Source organism: Notamacropus eugenii, chromosome 3, assembly GCF_028372415.1.
Source record: "Notamacropus eugenii isolate mMacEug1 chromosome 3, mMacEug1.pri_v2, whole genome shotgun sequence".
In the NCBI taxonomy this organism is placed as follows: Eukaryota; Metazoa; Chordata; class Mammalia; order Diprotodontia; family Macropodidae; genus Notamacropus; species Notamacropus eugenii.
In genome coordinates, this window is record NC_092874.1 from 302681704 (window position 1) to 302701635 (window position 19932).

General features: G+C 45.6%; 1 protein-coding gene across 1 annotated transcript in view; it reads right to left on the bottom strand.

Annotated features, from left to right (window-relative positions):
* The window catches only part of SULT4A1 (sulfotransferase family 4A member 1), a 44758-nt gene that overhangs the window by 16363 nt on the left and 8463 nt on the right, over window positions 1–19932 (bottom strand). The window contains exon 2 of the mRNA XM_072596369.1: window positions 299–429. Within this exon, the coding sequence (XP_072452470.1) occupies window positions 299–429 (131 nt within the window). The remainder of the gene's footprint in view (window positions 1–298; window positions 430–19932) is intronic.

Consider the following 19932-nt stretch of genomic DNA (forward strand, 5'->3'; position numbering starts at 1 on the left):
AGCCTTTTACTGTATCCTCACAACAGCCCTCATTCCCAGGTCCGTGCTACAAGTGTCATCACTCCCATGTTACAGATGAGAAAACTGAGGCTCAGAGTTCACTAACTTCTCCACGTCACACAGTAGTGAGTGGCAGAGGCAGCATGGCCGCCCAGAGCCCTCTTAACTCCAAATCTGACACTCTCTGCTGCATCCTGACATTTGGTATAAACCCAGCAGGGGCCCCCATGGCTGGTATCCATTGAACTGAAGCAGATTGTAACTAAGACAGGGTTGCAGACAGAGAACGGCCAGTCACCTTGATGATGTCCAGCCCTGGCTGAGGGTACTCCAAGACAGGAAGCTGCTCATCGATGTTCATTAAGCCAATTTCATCTGGGTCAGCCCCCTGACTCACCAAGTACACCACTTCCTGGAGTAATCCCGTGCCTGGAAAAGAAAAGGAATGAGCCACCCCAACATGCCTGTGTTACAGGTAGCCCAAGGGCAGCTCTCATTTGGCCAGGACTTTACAGATTACATTGCCTGTCACCCATGGTATCTCATTTGAGTCACACAACAATCCTGTGAAGCAGGTACCTCATGTCTTCACCTTTTGTTTGTTTGACAGATGAGCCAGAGAAAACTGATTTGACTGAGTGGACCCCAGGCCCCCAAGATATATGTAGACAGAGACTGATAAAGCTGGAAAGTGAGTGCTATCCTCTCCCTCCCCCCAGACGTTTGTGTGTGTGGCCCAGCAGGGGGTACCTGCCCTTCATTCCTCTCCCTCATTAGCCTGTTCAGAAAATACCCTCACTTCCTTGGTCCAGAGCATCTTCTTATCTCCTCCCATAGATGCTGGGACAATCGCCTGTGTGTACTAGGTTAGCAATTTGTGTGACAATTTGTGCACGTTTGAGCCCTGAGGCTAGAGTGTGAATGTTACAGCACATCTGGAGCCACCCCAGTGCCCACTCTCCCCCCAGCCAAGAGCCCGTGAGGGCAGCACAGTGAGACTGCATCTGGCATATCCTGCCCTTGGGACTGCTTGGCAATGATGTTTTTCATCTGAACCACTCCCTTCCCTTCTGAACAGCAGCTCTGACATCTTTGTTTCTTCTCATTAGAGACAGAAGGCGAGTCAGACCCACACTCTTCACTCTGGTGGTGGAGCTTTCCACAGACCAGCCCCAACAGCTCTCCTGCACCTTCCCAGGGCACAGCCTTCACTTCTGCACCCCTGTCAGGCCAGGACCCTTCTTTCCCAGTCTGCCCTTTCCCAGTCTGACAGCCTCCTTCCAGCTCTGTGATAGGGCCCTGATCAGAATTAGGTTTTCCTCTCCCATCTTGTTTTCTGTCTAAATCCTAACCGTTCTATGAGGCCTATCTTAATCTCCACCACCCCATCTCTTCCAGCCCAGGGAATCCTAAAATCATCAGGACCTCAAAATTCAGCCATTCCAACTCTTACCTGAGAAGGTGTTCCTCTACAACCTCCTTGACACTGATGTTCATAGAGCTTGGGATGGCCCATGCTCATGCTCACTGACAAGTGGCCACCCAGTTGTTCTTGGACACCTCCAGTCACAGGGAACTCACTGCCTAGCAAAGTAACCCCTTCCACTTTGAGTTGGCTGCCTTTGTTGGGGAGACAAGGAGCACCAGATTTGGAATCTGAGGACCTGTGTCTAAATTCAGGCTTCTCCATTTATTACCTATATGACCTTCACCTCACTTCCCTGGGCCTTGGTCTCCTCATCTCTAAGTTGGCCTCTGAGACCCCAGCAAATTCTAAGTCTGATTAGAGCCTGCCAGGGTTAGTCATGGCACTGGGTGGGGTTGAGGAAACATTTTTTTAAAGTAAATTTCTTAAAATTCGGGGGAGTCTGCCCTTATAGAAATGGCATTCTCACAAAGGTCCTTTCCATACTCTGGCCCTGTTACCTACTTTATTTTTAGTGCTAACTCTCTCCCCTACAGGCCAATGAGCCAGAGGAATATTTTTGAATACTAAAATTCTCTTATGGACCTTGGCCACGCTGTATCTCATCTTTATGAAATATTAAAGCCAGAAAAAGTCGTGGGGGAAACGAAGCTCCTTTAGTACAAGGAAATCTACTGCTTCAGCACTTTCTGTCTGAGCTGGTAAGGAGACAGGATCGCCTGGGGGCCTTTCTCCCCAAGCCATGGGATCATGGAAGCATTAGAAGAGGCCTTAGAAGTCATCTGGGCCAAACCCTCCCCCATACAAGGTCTCTTCTGTCACATCTTCATCTGGTGACCATCCAGCCTCTTCACTGAGCCCTCCAGGGTCTGGGAGAACATTCATTACTCAAGAGGCAGCTAACTGGTCACTGCACAGCTCTGATCATTGGGACAGTCAATGACTTTAGGCTACAGTCTTCTTCCTCCTTACTTCCACTTAGGTCAAGATAAGCCATTCTCTCTGAAAACTCACAGTACACATCATCAGGCTTTGTCTTGTGACAGCCCTTCATTTATTTCAGCACAGCATCATGGCCCACCCTGAGTCTCCTCTTCTCCAGGCTGAGCCTCATGTGCCAAGGTTTCCAGTGGCATTACCACAAGTGTCCCACTGAGCAGACTTAAAAGGGAAAGACAGCTTCCTCTCCCACCCTCTTCTTCCTCTCTCCAAAATATGTGGCCTAGAACCTTCTCTCTCTAGAACATATTCTTAGGGTGGGAAGGGGAGTCCTCTCCCCTCACAGCTGTTCCCCCCAAGGAGCTGGAGCATGGACCCTTCTAAGCGAGCCCAGCTGTCCCCCCAGGCCGTGGCTGCCTTTTCCCTTGCGTTTCCCTGAGTAGAAGGGAGCTGCCACTGGGCCTGAAAGGGAGGTTTCCTTCCTAGAAGGCAGCTTTGGGAGTCTGAGGCTTGGCAGCCTCCTCCAGCACCAGCTGTACCAGGAGAGGGGCGTCTTGCCACAATCACATTTCTCAAAGAAGACTGAGGTGAAGAGCTCAGTCCAATGGGCATGTATGAGGAGCGAGTGTGGGTGGTGTATGTAAGGTGTGTGTATGTGTGTGGTGTAGTAGAGGTGTGTGGGGTGTGTACGTGTGTGTGGTGTGGTGTGGTGTGTGTGTGTGGTATATGTGAGGTGTGGGGGGTGTGTATGTGTGTGTGGTATGGTGTATGTATGTGTGTGTATGTATGTATGGTGTGATGTGTATGTGGTGTGGGGTGTGTATGTGTGTGGTGTATGTGAGGTGTGTGGGGTGTGTATGTGTGTGTGGTGTGGTGTATGTATGTGTGTGTGTATGTGTGTGTATGTATGGTGTGTATGTGTATGTGGTGTGGGGTGTGTATGTGTGTGGTGTATGTGAGGTGTGTGTGGTGTGTATGTGTGTGTGGTGTGGTGTGTGTATGTGTGTGGGGTGTGTATGTGTGTGTGATGTGGTGTGTGTATGTGTGTGTGGTGTGGGGTGTGTATGTGTGTGGTGTATGTGAGGTGTGTGGGGTGTGTATGTGTGTGTGGTGTGGTATGTGTATGTGTGTGTGGTGTGCATGTGTGTGTGGTGTGGTGTGTGTATGTGTGTGAGGTGTGTATGTGTGTGTGATGTGGTGTGTGTATGTGTGTGTGTGGTGTGTATGTGTGTGTAGTGTAGTGTGGTATGTGTGTGGGGTGTGTATGTGTGTGTGGTATAGTGTGGTATGTGTGTGGTATATGTGAGGTGTGTGGGATGTGTATGTGTGTGGGGTGTGTATGTGTGTGTGGTGTGGTGTATGTATGTGTGTGGGGTGTGTATGTGTATGGGGTGTGTATGTGTGTGAGGTGTGGTGTGTGTATGTGTGTGGGGTGTGTATGTGTATGGGGTGTGGTGTGTGTATGAAGAAAGTAAATAGCTGTCCTATGCCTAATTTGTGCTGTACATTGAGTGCCGTCCTACTCCCTTTTGGGGAAGCCCTAAACTTAAGCCAGACTAAATTTTCTTGAAAGGACTTTGCCCAATCCCATGCCCTTTGTCATGAGGATTTAAAGAGCCAAAAGGAGAAAGAAAGAAGGAATTTAACTCCTTACTATGGGACCAGTCTCTCCAAGGACCAAACTGAGTCTGCATGAGGATCGAGCTGGAATTCTTTAATGGGATAGGGTAAATATCCCAGCCCCAAACATGGGTCAAGCTCCCAGAAAGGGACAAAGAACTAAGGGTTCATTGGAATTAGGCGGGAGAAAAACGGAATAAGCATTTCTAAAGTACATATTATCTGTGCTAAGCACTCCTCACAAATGTCTCATCTGATCCTCACAACAACTCTGTTATTATTCCCATTTTACAATTGAGGAAACTGAGGCAAACAGGGTTAAATGACTCCTAGGGTCACACAGCTAGTAAGTGTCTGAGGTCAGATTTGAACTCAGGACTTCCTGACTCCAGGCCCAGCACTCTAGCTACTGTGCTACTAGCTAACCCTCAAATCTCAAATGAGATTCCTAAGGTAAGCTCCTTGAGGGCAGGGACTATTTCAGTTTTGTCTTTGTATTACCACTTCCTGCACAAAGGCAGTGCTTATTAAAATCTTATTGAATAAAATTGTAAAAGGTCAGACATTGAAGAAATGGGAAACTGAAACTAGGACCCGGATCATAGATTTAGAATCTGATGGGACCTTGGAAGTCATAGAATCCAACCTTCCGTTTGACATATAAGAAAGCTGAGGCTCAGAGAGGTTCCTTAATATGCTGCAGCTAACAAGGCTGGTGTCTGAGGCAAGATTTGAACCCAGGGCCACTTTATTCCAACTCTAATGTCATCTTCATCATACCAAACTGCCTCTAAAACTCTAGAGTAGGGAAAGACTCTTCTTGTCAAGTTTGGTAACTGTATTCTGCTTCAAGCTCACGATACAATCAGAGGACAGAATACTGTACAGTTAACAGCGAGCACCTGCTATGCCCAGTGCCCTGTGCTGGGTGGAAAGAGTGGCCAAAGGGGCTGATGAGGTGACTGGCAGGGAGGAAGCCATCCTCTTGGACACTGCTCTGGCAACTGCTGCACACAAAAAACCGAAGCACTAAGGGGCTCTGCTGTTAAGGAAGTTATTTTGGGGCTGGAGCCCATCCAAGAGGTCACATTTCAGTGTCCTCGGAAAAATAATTACAAGCCTGCATGCTTAGAGCAGGGCATTCTGTCCTCCTGTTTCACAAAGATTTGGAGCATGACTGACACTCCTTGATGGGACTCATAACTGGAACACAGGTTCCAAAATCCACTTCATGCCAGGAGCCTGCTCAGCTACCCTCCTCTGTTCCTCAAGCCCTTGTAGCAGCAGCAGCATCACCCATTGTCCCCATCTCTCTGGTCACTGAGGCCCTTCTCTATGACACCCACGATCCCACTGCTGCCTCTTTCCTTCTCCATAATCAAAGTACGGCAGTCTCTCCCCCACCCTCTCTCTGCGGCTTGATCCTTCCTGTGAGCCTGAAAACACACTCAGGTCTCCTCAGTCCGTTTCCTTGATCCTTCTAGACTTTCTGGATGCTCTTCCATCCTACTTTTTACTGATAAACTTCTTTAAAAAACTGGAATGTTGGAGGATGAGTGAAAGGAGAAAGTAAAGGGAAAGGATGGATATGGGAAAGGCCTCCTAAGAGGGACCCTTAAACTGAGATTAGGAGGAGATTAGGGGCTCCAGGATGCCAGGTGTAAGGTAGAACCATGTAAACCCAGGGAGATGGAGATGGAGATGGAGCATTGTGTGCAAGAAAGCATAGCGGGGCCAGTCTGGCTGAACTGCAGAGTGCAGAGGGAAATAGCCTGGCCTATGTCTTTGGGGACTAGAAGTAGCCTGGAGAGATTATAAAAGGCTTTAAATACCAAAGAAGAGTTCAAGAGGAAACAGGGAGCTCCTGAAGCTTTTGGAGCAGAAAAGTGGAAAGATCAGGCCTCCACCTTCAGACCGTGCCTTTGACCTAGGACAGAGTAGGTGCCCATTGATCATGGGATGCACAAATGCAGTGAAACGTTACTGTGCCATGAGAAGCAATGGACATGATGGATGGGAAAACATATATGAACTGATTCAAAGTGAAGGGACCAGAACCAGGAAGCCAACCTACACAAAGACTGGGTTTGACCCCAAAGAAGAGATACGAGAAGGCACTTCCCCTGTGTGTTTGGAAATAGGGGGAACTGCAGGTATGGACCACTGCATATCAGGTCAGACTTTTGGGATACATTGGTTAGTTTTGCTGAGCTGTACTTAAAAATCATCTTTTATTCTTTTCTGTAAGGGATGACTTTCTGGTCAGGGGAGGGGGAAAGGATATATTGAGTAATATGGATGATGTAGAAAAGTTAATACAAATCCTTTTTCCAAAATAATTTCACTTTGTTATTAGTGTGAAAGATGGGTTGGGGAGAGGAGAGATGAGGCAAGGAAACCAGTCAGAAAGCTATTGCCCCAGTCCAGACAAGAGCGGATGAGGGCCTGCCCCAGGGTGATTATGCTGCGAGTAGAGAGAAGGGGACATAGGTGAGAGATGCTGTGAAAGCAGAACCAACACTGACTTACAACCATTTGACTATGGGTGATGAAGGGGAGGAAGATTCCAGGATGACCCCAAGGCTGTGACCCTATAAGGATAGGAGTCCTCTCGGCAGAAATAAGGAAGTGAGAAGAAAGTTGTGGGATGGGGCGTGGCTAACAAGCACAAGAATGAGACTGACATTTGCAAGGTTCTTGGAAGATGCTCAGAAGATGGAAAAACAGGCCTTTTTTCTACCTTCTTGCTCAGGAAAGACCTTGGAGTTTGCTTCTGAGCCAGGGCAAAGTCATATGGTAAATGCAGTTCTTGTTCTCCCTAGCTCCTTAAATGCCCTGTACCTCAGCTACTTGAGGTCCACTTGGAATTATATCAAATGCCACCTTTGGAAATCCAGGCTAAAGGTTGCCCCCCCAAAGCAGCATAGTGAAAAGTGAGTCCTCCTGGGGAGTGAGCAAACCTGACCTTCAGGCCCTGCTCCCCACTAGCTCACTGGGTGACCTTGCACAGAGCTCTTCACTTAGCTTCTGCCTCTAGAAGGTGAAGTGATGTCCAGAATCCCTCTTAGCTCACCCCATGACCCTTCTGACCTCAGAAGTCCCTCTCAAATCCAAGACCCTACAATTCCATGACTTTCTCATTGTGCCAGAAGCTCCACTCCCAGGATGGCTCAAGCAAGCCTGGGAATCCGTTGGGAGGAAACCAAAAATAACTCTGAAGAAACCCATAAAAGCCCAGTGTGCACATCACCTCTCCTTAATGGACACTCAAAGCAGGCCCATCGATGGCAGACCTTCAGCCACCAAGAGGGATGCATGTCTGCAGAAGAGAGTGAAGACGGATTCTTCTGTGTGTTGAGTGGCATCCAGACCCTTGTTCCGAAGACTTAGGCCCTCAAGTTCCCTGATCAATGACATTTCACAAAAACTATATTCCTTCTTTGATTTTTGTCTTTCTAGCCCCCATACCCAGCATAGTCCTCCATATCACAGGTGCTCAAATCCATGAAGACTGATTGGACAAAACAATCCTTGCTTCTCCTCTATTTCCTCACCTAATAAAATGGAGATTTTTTTTATCTCCAGCCCCTTCCCCTGAGGTTTTGAGGATCTGATGAGATCATGTGTGTTATGTGAGGCATACTCATGGCAGCCTCATCTTCACAGAACACCTCAGTCCTCAAACACTTACACTGAGGCTTCCCCTTGTTGGGGCTCCTGGGAGTGTCCTCCTAGGAAAGACTAGCGCTTTCCTGTAGAATCCTGAACTAGTGGTTTGGGCTCCCAGCCCCTCTGCAGGGCATTCCCTTCGGAGTCCTGGGAGGCGGGTGGGATAGAAATGCTCTATGCACCCAGAACCACCTCCCTCCCTCCCCCTGCAGCCTGTGCAGACCCTGAACCACCAAAGTGTCTTTCTCACAGAATGATCTGTCTGCTGGGCAGCTTGCTCCTGGACTTGGATTGGGTTTGAGTATAGGCTGGACAGGAGCCCTGTGCCCACTCGCCTAAGAAGGGAGCATCCAGCCTCTGCTTGACCTCCTAGGGGAGACCATTTTATTTGGGGAGAGCTCTTATTTGGAGGAAGTAATTCCAGTTCCTGAGCCCCAATCTTCCACTCTGGAGCTAGGAGGGAGCTTAGAATTCAGGTGGTCCAATCTCCTCATTTTATAAATGAGGAAGCCGATGTTCAGAGGGGGAAATAACTTGTTACAGATGGTAAGGAGCCAAGTCAGGATTCAAACTCAGGTCCTGTGACTCCAAGTTCAGAGCTTTTCCCACCACATGTCACTGCCTCTTTTTGCTTCTATTTCTGCCCTTGAAGGTTGGAGGAGAACCAGTTTTCTGAATCATTCCAGCCTGGAATGCCCACCCCTCTCGTTTGGACCTAAGTCCTACCTACCTTTCAAGGCTTGGCTCATCTACTTGTTGTGAAGTCATTCCACAATATTCCAGTTCAAGAACTTCTAGAGTCTGAGCCAAAAGTACTTTATGTCATTCTCATTATCTCCATCAAACTCCATGTCATTTTGCCCCTTTCACTCCCCACCCCCTCTATATTCTCCCATTTCTGGGATGGCACCGTCCAGTAACCCAAGGTCAAAACCTTGAAGTCATCCCTAGCTCGTCACTCTCCCTCACCCTCAATTCCCAAATCTTGATGACTACAACCTCTCTCACATCCATCCCCTTCTCGTCACTCACAGGGCCACCATCCTAGTTCAGTGCCACATGAATTACTTCAATAGAATCCTAATTGGTCAGTCCACCTCCCCTCTTCCACTCTTCCTTCACATGCTGCCACACTGATACCTCTAAAGCACAGGCCACCATGAGGAAGTTTCAGCCACTGTCCATTACCTCTAAGATTTGTTACCAACAGCTCTGTTGGTCATTTAAACACCTCCACAATTGACTGCTACCCTTTCTTTCCAGGCTGATTTCACAGTACTAATAAATTCACAAAATTGTAGAGTTGGAGGGGACCTCAGAGACCATCTGATCCAAACCATATACAAAAGGAATTTGTTTTGCAAAATATTTTTCTCCTAATATCCTGGTAGGAAAGGTCATGCAGGAACAAGGAGCCCTAATTTTATAGATGAGGAAATCGAGGTTTATAGGTCACACAACTAGAGAAAGGTCAGGTCCAGGATTCACATGCAGGCTTTGGCCTGACTTAACTCATGCCTTGTGAAACCTGGGAGGTGAAAACACTCATCCCCACTCCTCTGCATCCAAGGGTGGATCCCTGAAGTGTGGCTGTAGTTATGGAGGAAGCAAAGGCACCTGAGTGGTTGTGTATTCTCAGTTACTTCCTGATGGGCCCAAGGATAAATTAGAAGCATCTCTGAGACTCAGGAAGCGGAAGCCCAGAGATAACACTGGTGAGCTCTTTTGCTTGTATCTGAGCAGATGCCACCATCCCCACAGATCAGAACTACCATGCCAGGGCTGCTTCCTGCCTGTGGGGCCAAAGTTCATTTCACTTTGGAATCTAACCACTACCAAGACACTTGGCAAGGATTTTCTATCTGGGTTGTGGCCACCCCCAAATCTTGCCCTACTTACTCCCTTGGCCTGATGGCTACTCCTGACCACATAACACGTTTTTTGCCTTGGTCTTGTCCCTTCCAGGGTTGATGACCTCCAACATCCCTCCCAGCTCTGGGACTCTAGGGTCTACGATTATGTGGGTCCCCAAGACAGTTGGCATCATCCTAGTAAGCACAGGTAGGGAAAATGTGAACCATAGGCTAGGAGGGGTCCACTAGCCTCTCTGATTGATTTCTGCAACAAGAGCCATCTGAGTCCCCATGGGTATTCAGGTTACAACTGCCACACAGAAACCAAAGGGATTGTTAAAATATATTTCAGTTTCCTCCAAAGTGATTTTCCTAACTGTGTCATCTTCCCCCACTCCACACTCTATAAACTCCAATGGTTCGCTATTACCTCTAGGCTCAAATACAAATAAACCCCTTTGCTTAGAATTTAAAGCTCTCACAACCTGGCCCCAAATTGTATTTCCAGACTCATTCCACATACTCTTCTTCATGTACTAGGGCCTAGTAAACCAGTCTTCTCACTGTTCTTTTTACATAGCATCCCAACTCTTGTTCCTGTGTCTTTGAACTGTCTTGCCCTCATGTTGTCATGCCCTGTCTCCTCATAGAATCCCTAATTTTCTCCAAAACTTAGCTCAAGTGCCACCTTTGACATAGATAAAGCCTCTCCTCAGCCCCTCCCCCAATTACCTTGTGGCGATTCTGTGTATACACTCACGTCTATATTACATGCATGTGCATGTATATGCATGTTTGTACACATATTCATGTATTCATGAGTGTGTGGACTCCCTCAGTAGAATGTAAGGTCCTTGAGGACAGGAGCCATTTCTCCTTTGTCTTTGTATCTCCATTGCCCAACAAATTGCCTGGCACAAAGTAGGTGCATTGTTGACTGGTCAGCTGATGACCACTCTTTTGGAATGCTGCAAAGGGATTTCTGCTCAGGCAAGGCCTGGACTAGGATGTCCTCAAGATCCTCCCTGGCTTGAGATTTGGTGGTTCTAACCTTTGCTGTGTGGCTGAGCTGATCTTGTCAGTCCAAAAAAGGTTTGCCACCCCTCTCTTGACTAAAGGGGAGAACAGTTGTGGGTCCAGAAGCTGCCATGCAAAGGGTGCTGTGCTTTGCCAAATTGAATTTAAAGCCCCCATGGCCCTGTCTCTGGATAGTTCATATAAAATTCAGTAATCTCTCCATCACTATGGACGTTGAGGTTCTGCTACAGTGCAATGCACTGGAAGTGCAAAGACAGAAATCATCTCTGCCTTCAAGCAGCTTATGTTCTATTGGGACATCATGTGCCTGGGTGAGGAGGAGTCAGAAGGGCAGCTTGGTCAGGGTACAGATCATACAGGAAGCACCTGTGACATGCAAATGTTGTGCAGGGAAATGAGGAAAAACAACCTGCCTTCAGCAGTGAATCCATACAAAGTGTCCGAGGGGAGGGAGCTGTTCAACAGAGAACCTTCCATTTTAATTTCATTGGTCTAACAAACATTTGTGAAGCGAGATACAAAGACAGCGACGAAAGTCCCTGCCCTCAAGGAGCTTACTGGGAGAAATGCCTCTGCACACTGCGTGTACTGAATAAAAACAGTCATCACAGGAGTGGAGAGCACCCAGACAACTGAGGAAATCATCCAATTTCTAGCTGGAAGGAGCCTTAGAGATCCTTGGCTCTGATTCCTTCACTCTCCAGAGGAAGCTCAGGGACTTCCCTGAGGCCAACCAGTCAGCTGACCAACAGGTGTTTATTAAGCACCTATTTTGTGCCAGCCATATGAACCAGGGTACAAAGATAAGAATGAAACAGTCTTTACCTCTAGGAGTCAAAGGTCTTTCAGGGGAATAAACATGTCCGTGTTTAGGTCTATAAAAAGGAGCTGGGCGACTTTTTAAAAGGTAGTTCTAGTTCTAGCAGTTAGGGCAATCAGGGATGGCTATGTACAATGTGGGGCTTAAACTGTTTTTGAAGGAAATGGGATTCTAAGAGGTAGGGGCAATGAGAGAGTGCATTCCTGGCGAAGGGGAGAGCCAGTGCAAATGTGTGGAAGTGGGAGATGGAACATGTATGAGGAACAAGAGAAAAGCCAGTTTGACCAGATCACACATTTGTAGTTGTAGTAAGGGAAGTAGCATTTAACAAGGTTGGAAAGGGCTGTCTGGGCTAGGTTACAAAGGGTCAAATAGAAGATGTCACTTAAGCAGCAAGAGGAAGAGCTAGAATTTGAAATGAGATCCATGGGGATCTTGAGACAGTCTGTCTGAATGATCACTTGAGTCTGCCAAGGGGATTCCTGCTCAGGCACACGTTTGGGCAAGCCTTCTTTCCTGCACAGCCTCCTCATGAGCGAGACCCCTTTCAGACTGCTAGAGTTCCAGTGAACCTGAAAGATTTATGGTCCCTTCTCTGAATGGCTTAATGCCTTCCTGGACTCAGCAGGAAGATGAGAGTCTATTTAGGCCCCTGAATGAACAGGGTTGGAAAAGGAGGAGGCCCCAGGTCAAACCAAAGGTCTGAACAAGGACAGGTGGCTGAGAGGGAAGGCACCTCCTCCACTCCCTGTTCACACCCTCCTTCTCATTAAGGAGCAGCCCAACCCCAGAGAGGGGGCTTGACTTTCATAATTGTGACTCTGCAGATGCAAGGCAGTCTAATTGCCACAGCAAATCCAATTTGATATTGAGAGAAGGCTGGGTTTAAAAATAGAAGCGCAGGAGGGCGGTCGTGCTAGGAGCCACCTTGCTGGGTAGATAAGAGGAGCCAAACATGCTTCAGTCAGATGGCAGTGAGATAGGGGAGCAGCCTTGCTGAGCCCCACAAAGGCCAAAAATCAATAGCTAGAGATTAGGCATTAAGGATGTTGGAGGTTCCAGTCTCCACTCCAATGGTAGGCTCTATCCAAACCCCACTGGAATGCAAGATGGGAAGCCATCAAGATTCTAGGGAAGGCGACATTTGGAACTTTGGGTCTAACTCTGGGACAAAGCAGTGGAGTTCATCAGAATTCTGGGGCTATCAGGAATCCACAGGGTTGCATCATCAGACATCTAGAGAAGGGGTTTCCACCCTAGGGTAGCCAAGTGGTAGTGGATGGAGCATCAGACCTGGAATTAAGAAGACAAGTTCAAATCTAGCCCCAGACATTTACTATCTGGGTTACCCTGGGCAAATCACTTAAGCACTGCATGCCTCACTTTTCTCATCTGTAAAATGGGGATACAAATTATACCTATGTCCTAGGGTTTTTGTGAGGGCAAAATGAGATGTTTGCAAACCTTAAAGCACCACTTAAATTCTATCTATTATTATTAAACTGGGGTTCATGATTTTAAAGTATTTTGATAACAGTATTTCAGCCTATTTCAGCCTATGGTTTTCTTTGTAATCCTATGTATTTTATTTTGTGCATTTAAAAACACAATTTTGAGAAAGGTTTCATAGGCTTTAGCAGACTTCCAAAGGGGCCCATGCCACAAACAAAGGTTAGAACCCCTGATCTGGGTTCTAACCCCAGATTCTAACCCCACTGTGAGAGACTTTTGAAACCAATCAATTGCATGTCCTCATTTTACAGATAAGGAAACTGAGGGCCTTGGAGGATAAGTGATTTGCCCAAGGTCACATGGGTTGTTAGTATGTGGAACTCCAAGACAAAAACCCCTGGAATCTAACAGATCTGAAGGCTAGAAGGCATTGGAACTCTGGAGATAAAACACCTTACAATGACTTTACCCCTTCCCCCAAAAGAAATGTTTTGCAGAAGTGGGGGAGCTCAGGTATGGGACACTGAATACAGCATCAGACACAGTGGATGTGTTAGTCTTGCTGGACTGATGTTTCTTCCTCACTTTTATTCTTCACTATAAAGGCCAGCACTCCAGGAAGGAGATAGAGAGGGAACTGTGGGTGACATAAAAACAAGAGTCTCTTCATTCTCATCCCTTTCCATTGGATGATCTTAGCATGCATTCCCCTCTTCTGGGGCTGACTTTTCATTCTGCATGACTTACCAACCTTCACTGCATCATCATATTCTGTACATAAGTATGCAATGCATTTCTGCACTCTCCTAGTGAATATTTTGTGCAAGGACATAGAATGTTGTCCGCTGAAAAATGATGCAAAATCTCTGAGCAAAGCTGGTTTCTATTATCGTTTTTAATAACACTCTCTGGGTTTATTCCCAAGAACAGAATCATTGAGACAAAGGATTTGACTCCTTTTGTAACTTTGTGTTCTGGCCAAATGTTGCCTAGAAAGGTCCTGTGAATTTGCAGTTCCACCATCAATGAACAAGCGTGTCCATTCCTCTACAATCCAGCCAGCATTAAATTCTTTTACATTTAATTATTTTTGTCCATTTAATGGGTGTGATGTAGAACCTTAAAGTTATTTTAATTTGCATCTCTTTGACTATTAATGAAGTTGAAGATTTTTCAAGTGATTAATAGTAATATTATGATAAAATAATATTTAATGTATTCTCAGTTTGTTTCTATGTAACATTACATGTTCAGCCCTTTCCCTGGGAGCTCATCAATATGTTTTTAATTGGGGTGGGGAGGATGAGGTAAAACACAAAACCATGAAATTTGAAAAGCCTCATATGGCTCCAGAATTTGAGAGTGAACCTCCCAGATCCAAGACAGCCATGGCAGTTTAGATTAAGCTGTACTTTGCACAATTTCCTCAGCAGGGAGGAGTGTACAAGGAGGAAAAGGAACAGCTGGGATTCTCCACACAACCTGTTCCTCCTGACCCTATGGAAATCCAGTCTTTTATATTCTGGGCATTCAGTCATTTGACCTGCTTCACAAAATCTGCCCCATGCCCACACCCTGCCCTGGGCAAATGTTCTACCAGAGATGCTGAATGGGAAAAAAAGTCTGAATTGATTCTAGAATTTCAGTTCTTTCTTTTCTTGAGATGAGGCTGATGATTTAGAAAATAGCCCCTCTTAGGAAGAGGGAAGGACTTGGAGTCTGGAGATAAGGGTTTCTAGCACTAAGCCTGTGGATTGGGACAAGTCCCCACTCATCTCTGAGCTCTGGAAGAAGAGGAAATTAAATGGAAGGATCCCTAAGGCTCCTCCCAGGTCAGACAGCCCACGACTTTAAGAAAAAGGAGGGATCCAGTTCCTTCACAAACAAAGGATTGCCTAAGGACCCATTGTTAGGGACTCTGTTGGCTGGTTGCCACCCTCTCCTGCCCATCCCCCCTTTCCGAGAGGCAAGCTTGAAGTCCCTGTCTGATACTCACGCTTCCCTTGTGGGATTCAGGGCTCACTCACAAAACCCCGCTTTGAAAGGGTTACTCTCGTGTCTTGCAAACAGGAAGGTTGTATCCCTAGTGCCCGTCTAGCCATTGGGACTTCATAAATGTTGATTGATTCCTCGGCTTGGTGCAATTAGTACAGTCTCATCTCTAAGATGGGAGCATGTAGAGAATCTGGCCTTTAAAGTGAATAAAGACAGTCTAGTGGATAGAGCCCTGGACTTGGGGTTGGAAGGATCTACTTTCAGATCTTGTTACAGACACTTAGATGTACCTAACTCAATGTCTTTTCATTCTAGTGCTTTCCCTCTTTTAATGATTTATTATTTATCCTTTTTTGCATACATTTGTTCATTTATTGTTTTCCCCATTAGATTGTAAAATCCTTGAGGACAAGCACTTATGCCTCTTTTTGTATACCCTGTGCTTGGCACAGTGTTTGCAATATAGTAGGTACTTAATAAATTCTTTTTGACTGCTTCTAGGTAAGTCATGTAACTGTTTACAGCCTCAGTTTCCTCATCTGTAAAATGAGAGTGATAATAACAGCACCTAACCCACAAGGTTGTTGTAAAGATCAGGTATATGTACTTAAAAGGATCTGAAGACGTTGAAGAGCTTTATAAACCTGAGATGTTAATGATTATTATTAATGGGGAAGGATCTATAGAACACTCAGCAAGTATGCTCTAGACCCTGAGTGCTGAAGGACTTCAAAGAGGGAGAGACTAATATGGACTGCAGTAGCAGTCCCCAAAAAAGCTCTCCCTTTCTGGAGCTGGAAATTCCACCATTAGAATCTCAGCTGTTGTTAGAACAGAGATTCTAACCCAAGCTTCCCAGTGGCCAGTGCAAGGCTCTTTCCAATACATTAAGCTACATCCCCTCTTGAATAACATAGCTGACCCCTGTAAATGGTTACCCAGCTGAGCCCGGGACTGAATGGGAGGAGATGACTAGGATGGATCCCATTTAGGAAATCACTGTCCATAACCCAGACTGACCACTGCCACAAAAGCCCATCTTTTAAACACCTGGATGCAAGAGCTTATCTTGCTCACACCAGCATTTTCCTAGTGTTTCTGTCTGTTAATGAGACATGGGATGCAACAGTCTCCAAAGAAATGAAAAAGAGGGTCACACCAAGGGCAGAGGGAGTGAAGAAGCTGAAACAAATGACCAGTCAGGAACTCCAAAGAACAGGCTAAAAGGATGCTATCAGGGAAATGTATGATGGGAAGAGAAAAAAGACTGGTCATGTAACAAGGGCAAGGGATGACCAGGGGAATCCAAGTGCTCTGCGGTACGCTTGTGACACCAAGAAAAATGAAGAAAGGTCTCCAGCCTTGGGGGACCCTCATGGTGAAGTTATGGGAGGACATGATCAAGTCTCACAGGATGGGCAGGCACAGATTCGTTGCAATCTCCATTCATCTACTCAGTCAATCCACAAGCATTTATTAAGTGCTTGTTTTGTGCCAAGCTGTGGGCTGAGCCCGGGAGACACAAAGAATTTAAAAAAACACTCAGTCCCAGCCCTAAAGGAGCTTACACTCTATTTAGGAAAACAGCTATGTATATAATCCAAGATATATGGTCAGTCAATAAACACTTATTAAACTCCTACTATGTACCACGCACTGTGCCAAGCTCTGGGGATACATTGAGAGGCAGAAGACAGACCCTGCTCTCAAGGAGTTCCCAATTTTATAGGGATATTAATAATAAGCAAATAAATACATACAGACAGGCTATACACAGAACAAATAGGAAATAGCTGAGAGGGAAGGTACTAGAATTAAGAGGAGTTGGGAATGAAAGATGGACCAGATCCGGGAGAGACTTGAGGCAGTCAGATCCCACCTCTCAACAGCCTATTCCAATAATACAGGCATGAAGTGAAGGGGGTTTGTACCAGAGCAGTGGAAGTGGAGAGAAGAGTGTGTGTTGTATCTGAAAGGCAGCTGGAGAAGAGAATGAAGGTCAGCAGAGAGTTTGGAGTGAGGCAGGATAAATAGATTTGAGAATTATCAGCAGAGATGGTAATTAAATCCATGGGAGTTCATGAGATCACTAAGTGTAGTATGGAGAGAGAAGAGAAGACCCAGGACAGAAACCTGAGGGACACCTATGGTAAGAGGGCATGATTTGGAGGAAAATTCAGCAAAGGAAACTGAGAGGAAGCTGGTCCATAGGGAGAAGGAGATCCAGGAGAGAGAGCAGAGACTGTCAAGGAGGAGAAAGTGACTGTGTCAGAGGCCACAATGAGGTCGAGAAGAATGAGGACTTAGAAAAAGCCATTGGATTTGGCAATCCAGAGAAAAGTAAGCTCTAAATTACTGTTGATTAGAGAAATGCAAATTAAAACAACCTTGAGGCAACACCTCATACCTATCAAATTGGCTAACATGACAGAAAAGGAAAATGACAAATGATGGACCAGAAGTGGAAAAGCTGGGACATTAATGCACCCTTGGTGGAGTTGTACACTGATTCAACCATTCTGGAGAACAATCTGGAACTACGCCCATCGGGCTGTAAAACTGTGAGTGCTCCTTAACCCAGCAATACCACTAATGCTAGGTCTGTATCCCAAAGAAATCAAAGAAAAGGGAAAAGGATCTATATGTACAAAAATATTGATAACTCTTTTTGTGGTGGCAAAAAATTGGAAATTGAACAGATGCCCATTGACTGGGGAATGGCTGGACAAGTTGTGCTATATGATTGTAACGGAATACTCTTGAAATGACAAGCAGAATGGTTTCATAATAAACCATCTCTACATGAACGGATGCAAAATGAAATGAGCAGAACCAGGAGAACACCATACACAATAACAGAAACAATGATGAGCTGTGAAAGACTTAGCTACTCTGACCCAGGCAATGATCCAAGACAGTTCTGAAGGACTAATAATGAAGAATGCTATGAACCGCCAGGGAGAACTGAGGAGCTCTGAATGCACATTGAAGCATGATTTCTTCTGCTTTTTTTCCTTGGGTTTTTTTTGTGTGTTTCCTTTTGCAACATGGCTGACATGGAAGTGTGCTTTGCATGATTTTACATGTATAATCAATATTGTATTCCTTGCTTTCTCAAGTAAGAGAGGGATGGGAAAGAGGGAGAAAATTTAGAACTCAGAATTTTTTAAAATGAATGTTAAAAAGTTTAATGTAACAAATATTTAACAAAATAAAAATGTTTTTTAAAAAGATCTTTCATAACTTTGTTCTGTGAAGTTTGGATTTAGTCAAAAGGCTGCACCTGAGGCCCTACAGGACCACATGTGACCTCGAGTCTGGAGGTTCCCCAGCCCTTTTGAGAGATTATAGATCTCATTTTGGAGGCTCTGGAGGACTTCAGGCCTTGAGGCAATCAGCACAATGGAGTCCACCAAAAGGTCTCCTATAAGTCTGGTTGGCACCTAAGTGGGTGCCCCACCCTTCACAGGAAGGAGCAGCAGCTGCAACCCCTGCCCATAGGCCTCAGCTCCCAAGACTTCGCCTGCTTTGATGCCCCCCACAATCTGACTCCATCCCCTTGTACATTCTTCTTCAGGAAAACTGACCTTCTTAACGTACCTGGCATAGTTCGTCTCCTATCTCCCTGCCTTTGCCCAGGTTCCCCATTCCCCGCCCCCCACAAGGTATGGAGTGCCCTCCATACTCACTTCTTTCAGGGCCTTTCCTGTTCCTTCTAGTTGCTAGTGCCATCCTCCTCCTCCTCCAATTACTTGGTAAATAGAGGCAGTTTAGTGGCACTTGGTCTGGAATCAGGAAGGTGAGTTCTAATCTAGCCTTACTAACTGCAGATCTGGGCAAGTTGCTTTGCCTCAGTTCTGCATAAGTAAAATGGGTATAAGATTAGTGCATCCCTTTTGGGTTACTGGGAAGAACAAATGAGAGACCTTGTGTAAATGGGTTTCCATATGTCAAAGTAATATAATCAGATACTTTGTATTTGCTTTTCTGTGTACATACTGTGCCCACCCAAGGAGAACTGAGCTCCTTGGAGGCTGGGACTGATGCCTTTTCATCTTCACATTCCCACTTTAATGACTAATGCAGTCCCTGGCACACAGTAAGTGACTAATGAATGTTTGTTGAATGTATGGAAGAGAGAATAAATGAATAAAGTGCTGATCCCTCGAGGTATATGTGTGTCATCCCCATGAATATGTGCTCACAGCAGCTGGGCTCTAAATGATGCACAGACAGAGATGGGAGCGTGGCTGGTGAGGGGATTAGGATGTCATTTCTAGTCATTAATGTAGATTATAATCAGAAGTAGAATGCTGCGCTCTCATTACTGTATTCCTGCCCTCAGTCCCTATCTGCAGAAGGAAAAAGCTTGGTTTCCATCTGAAGGAGACCATCGTGAAGATCTGTGAATGCTACCCCTCCGTATCCACAGGCTGTTTCTTTCAGCAGATTCCCAATCATGTGGGATGACTTAGGGACAAGCAGCATTAAGGTAGGAGAGTGGCTGAATGGGTTTTCAAAGACCCTTCCAGATTTGGGATTCTTTGATTTCAAAGGCCTTTGAGGCCCATGATCCAAATAGCACTGGCGATTGCATACCGTCTTGGGGAAGGAGGGGAAAAAATTGGAACTCAAAATCTTATAAAAGTGAATGTTGAAAAATAAAAAAAGCATTGGTCTGGAGGTCACATGAGCTGAATTCAAATCTTGTGTCTCACACTTACTAGCTATGTATAACTTTGTGTATGTGACTTCTCTGGTTCCTACTTTCTCCATCTGTGAAATGGACATGATAATATCTGTTGGATATCCTTTCAAAGGTTATTACTCAATATGTCTTCCTAACTAGGTAACATGCTGCTGGAGAAGAAGGATATTTTATACATCCTTGTCTTTAAAGAAGTATTTAACTTATGAATACTTAAACAACCCCATCTCAGAAAAAGAAATTGAACAAGCCATCACTGAACTCCCTAGGAAAAAATCTTCAGGGCCAGATGGATTCACAAGTGAGTTCTATCAAACATTTAAAGAACAGTTAATTCCAATACTACATAGACTATTTTTGAAAATTGGGGAAGAAGGAGTCCTCCCAAATTCTTTCTATGATACAAATATGA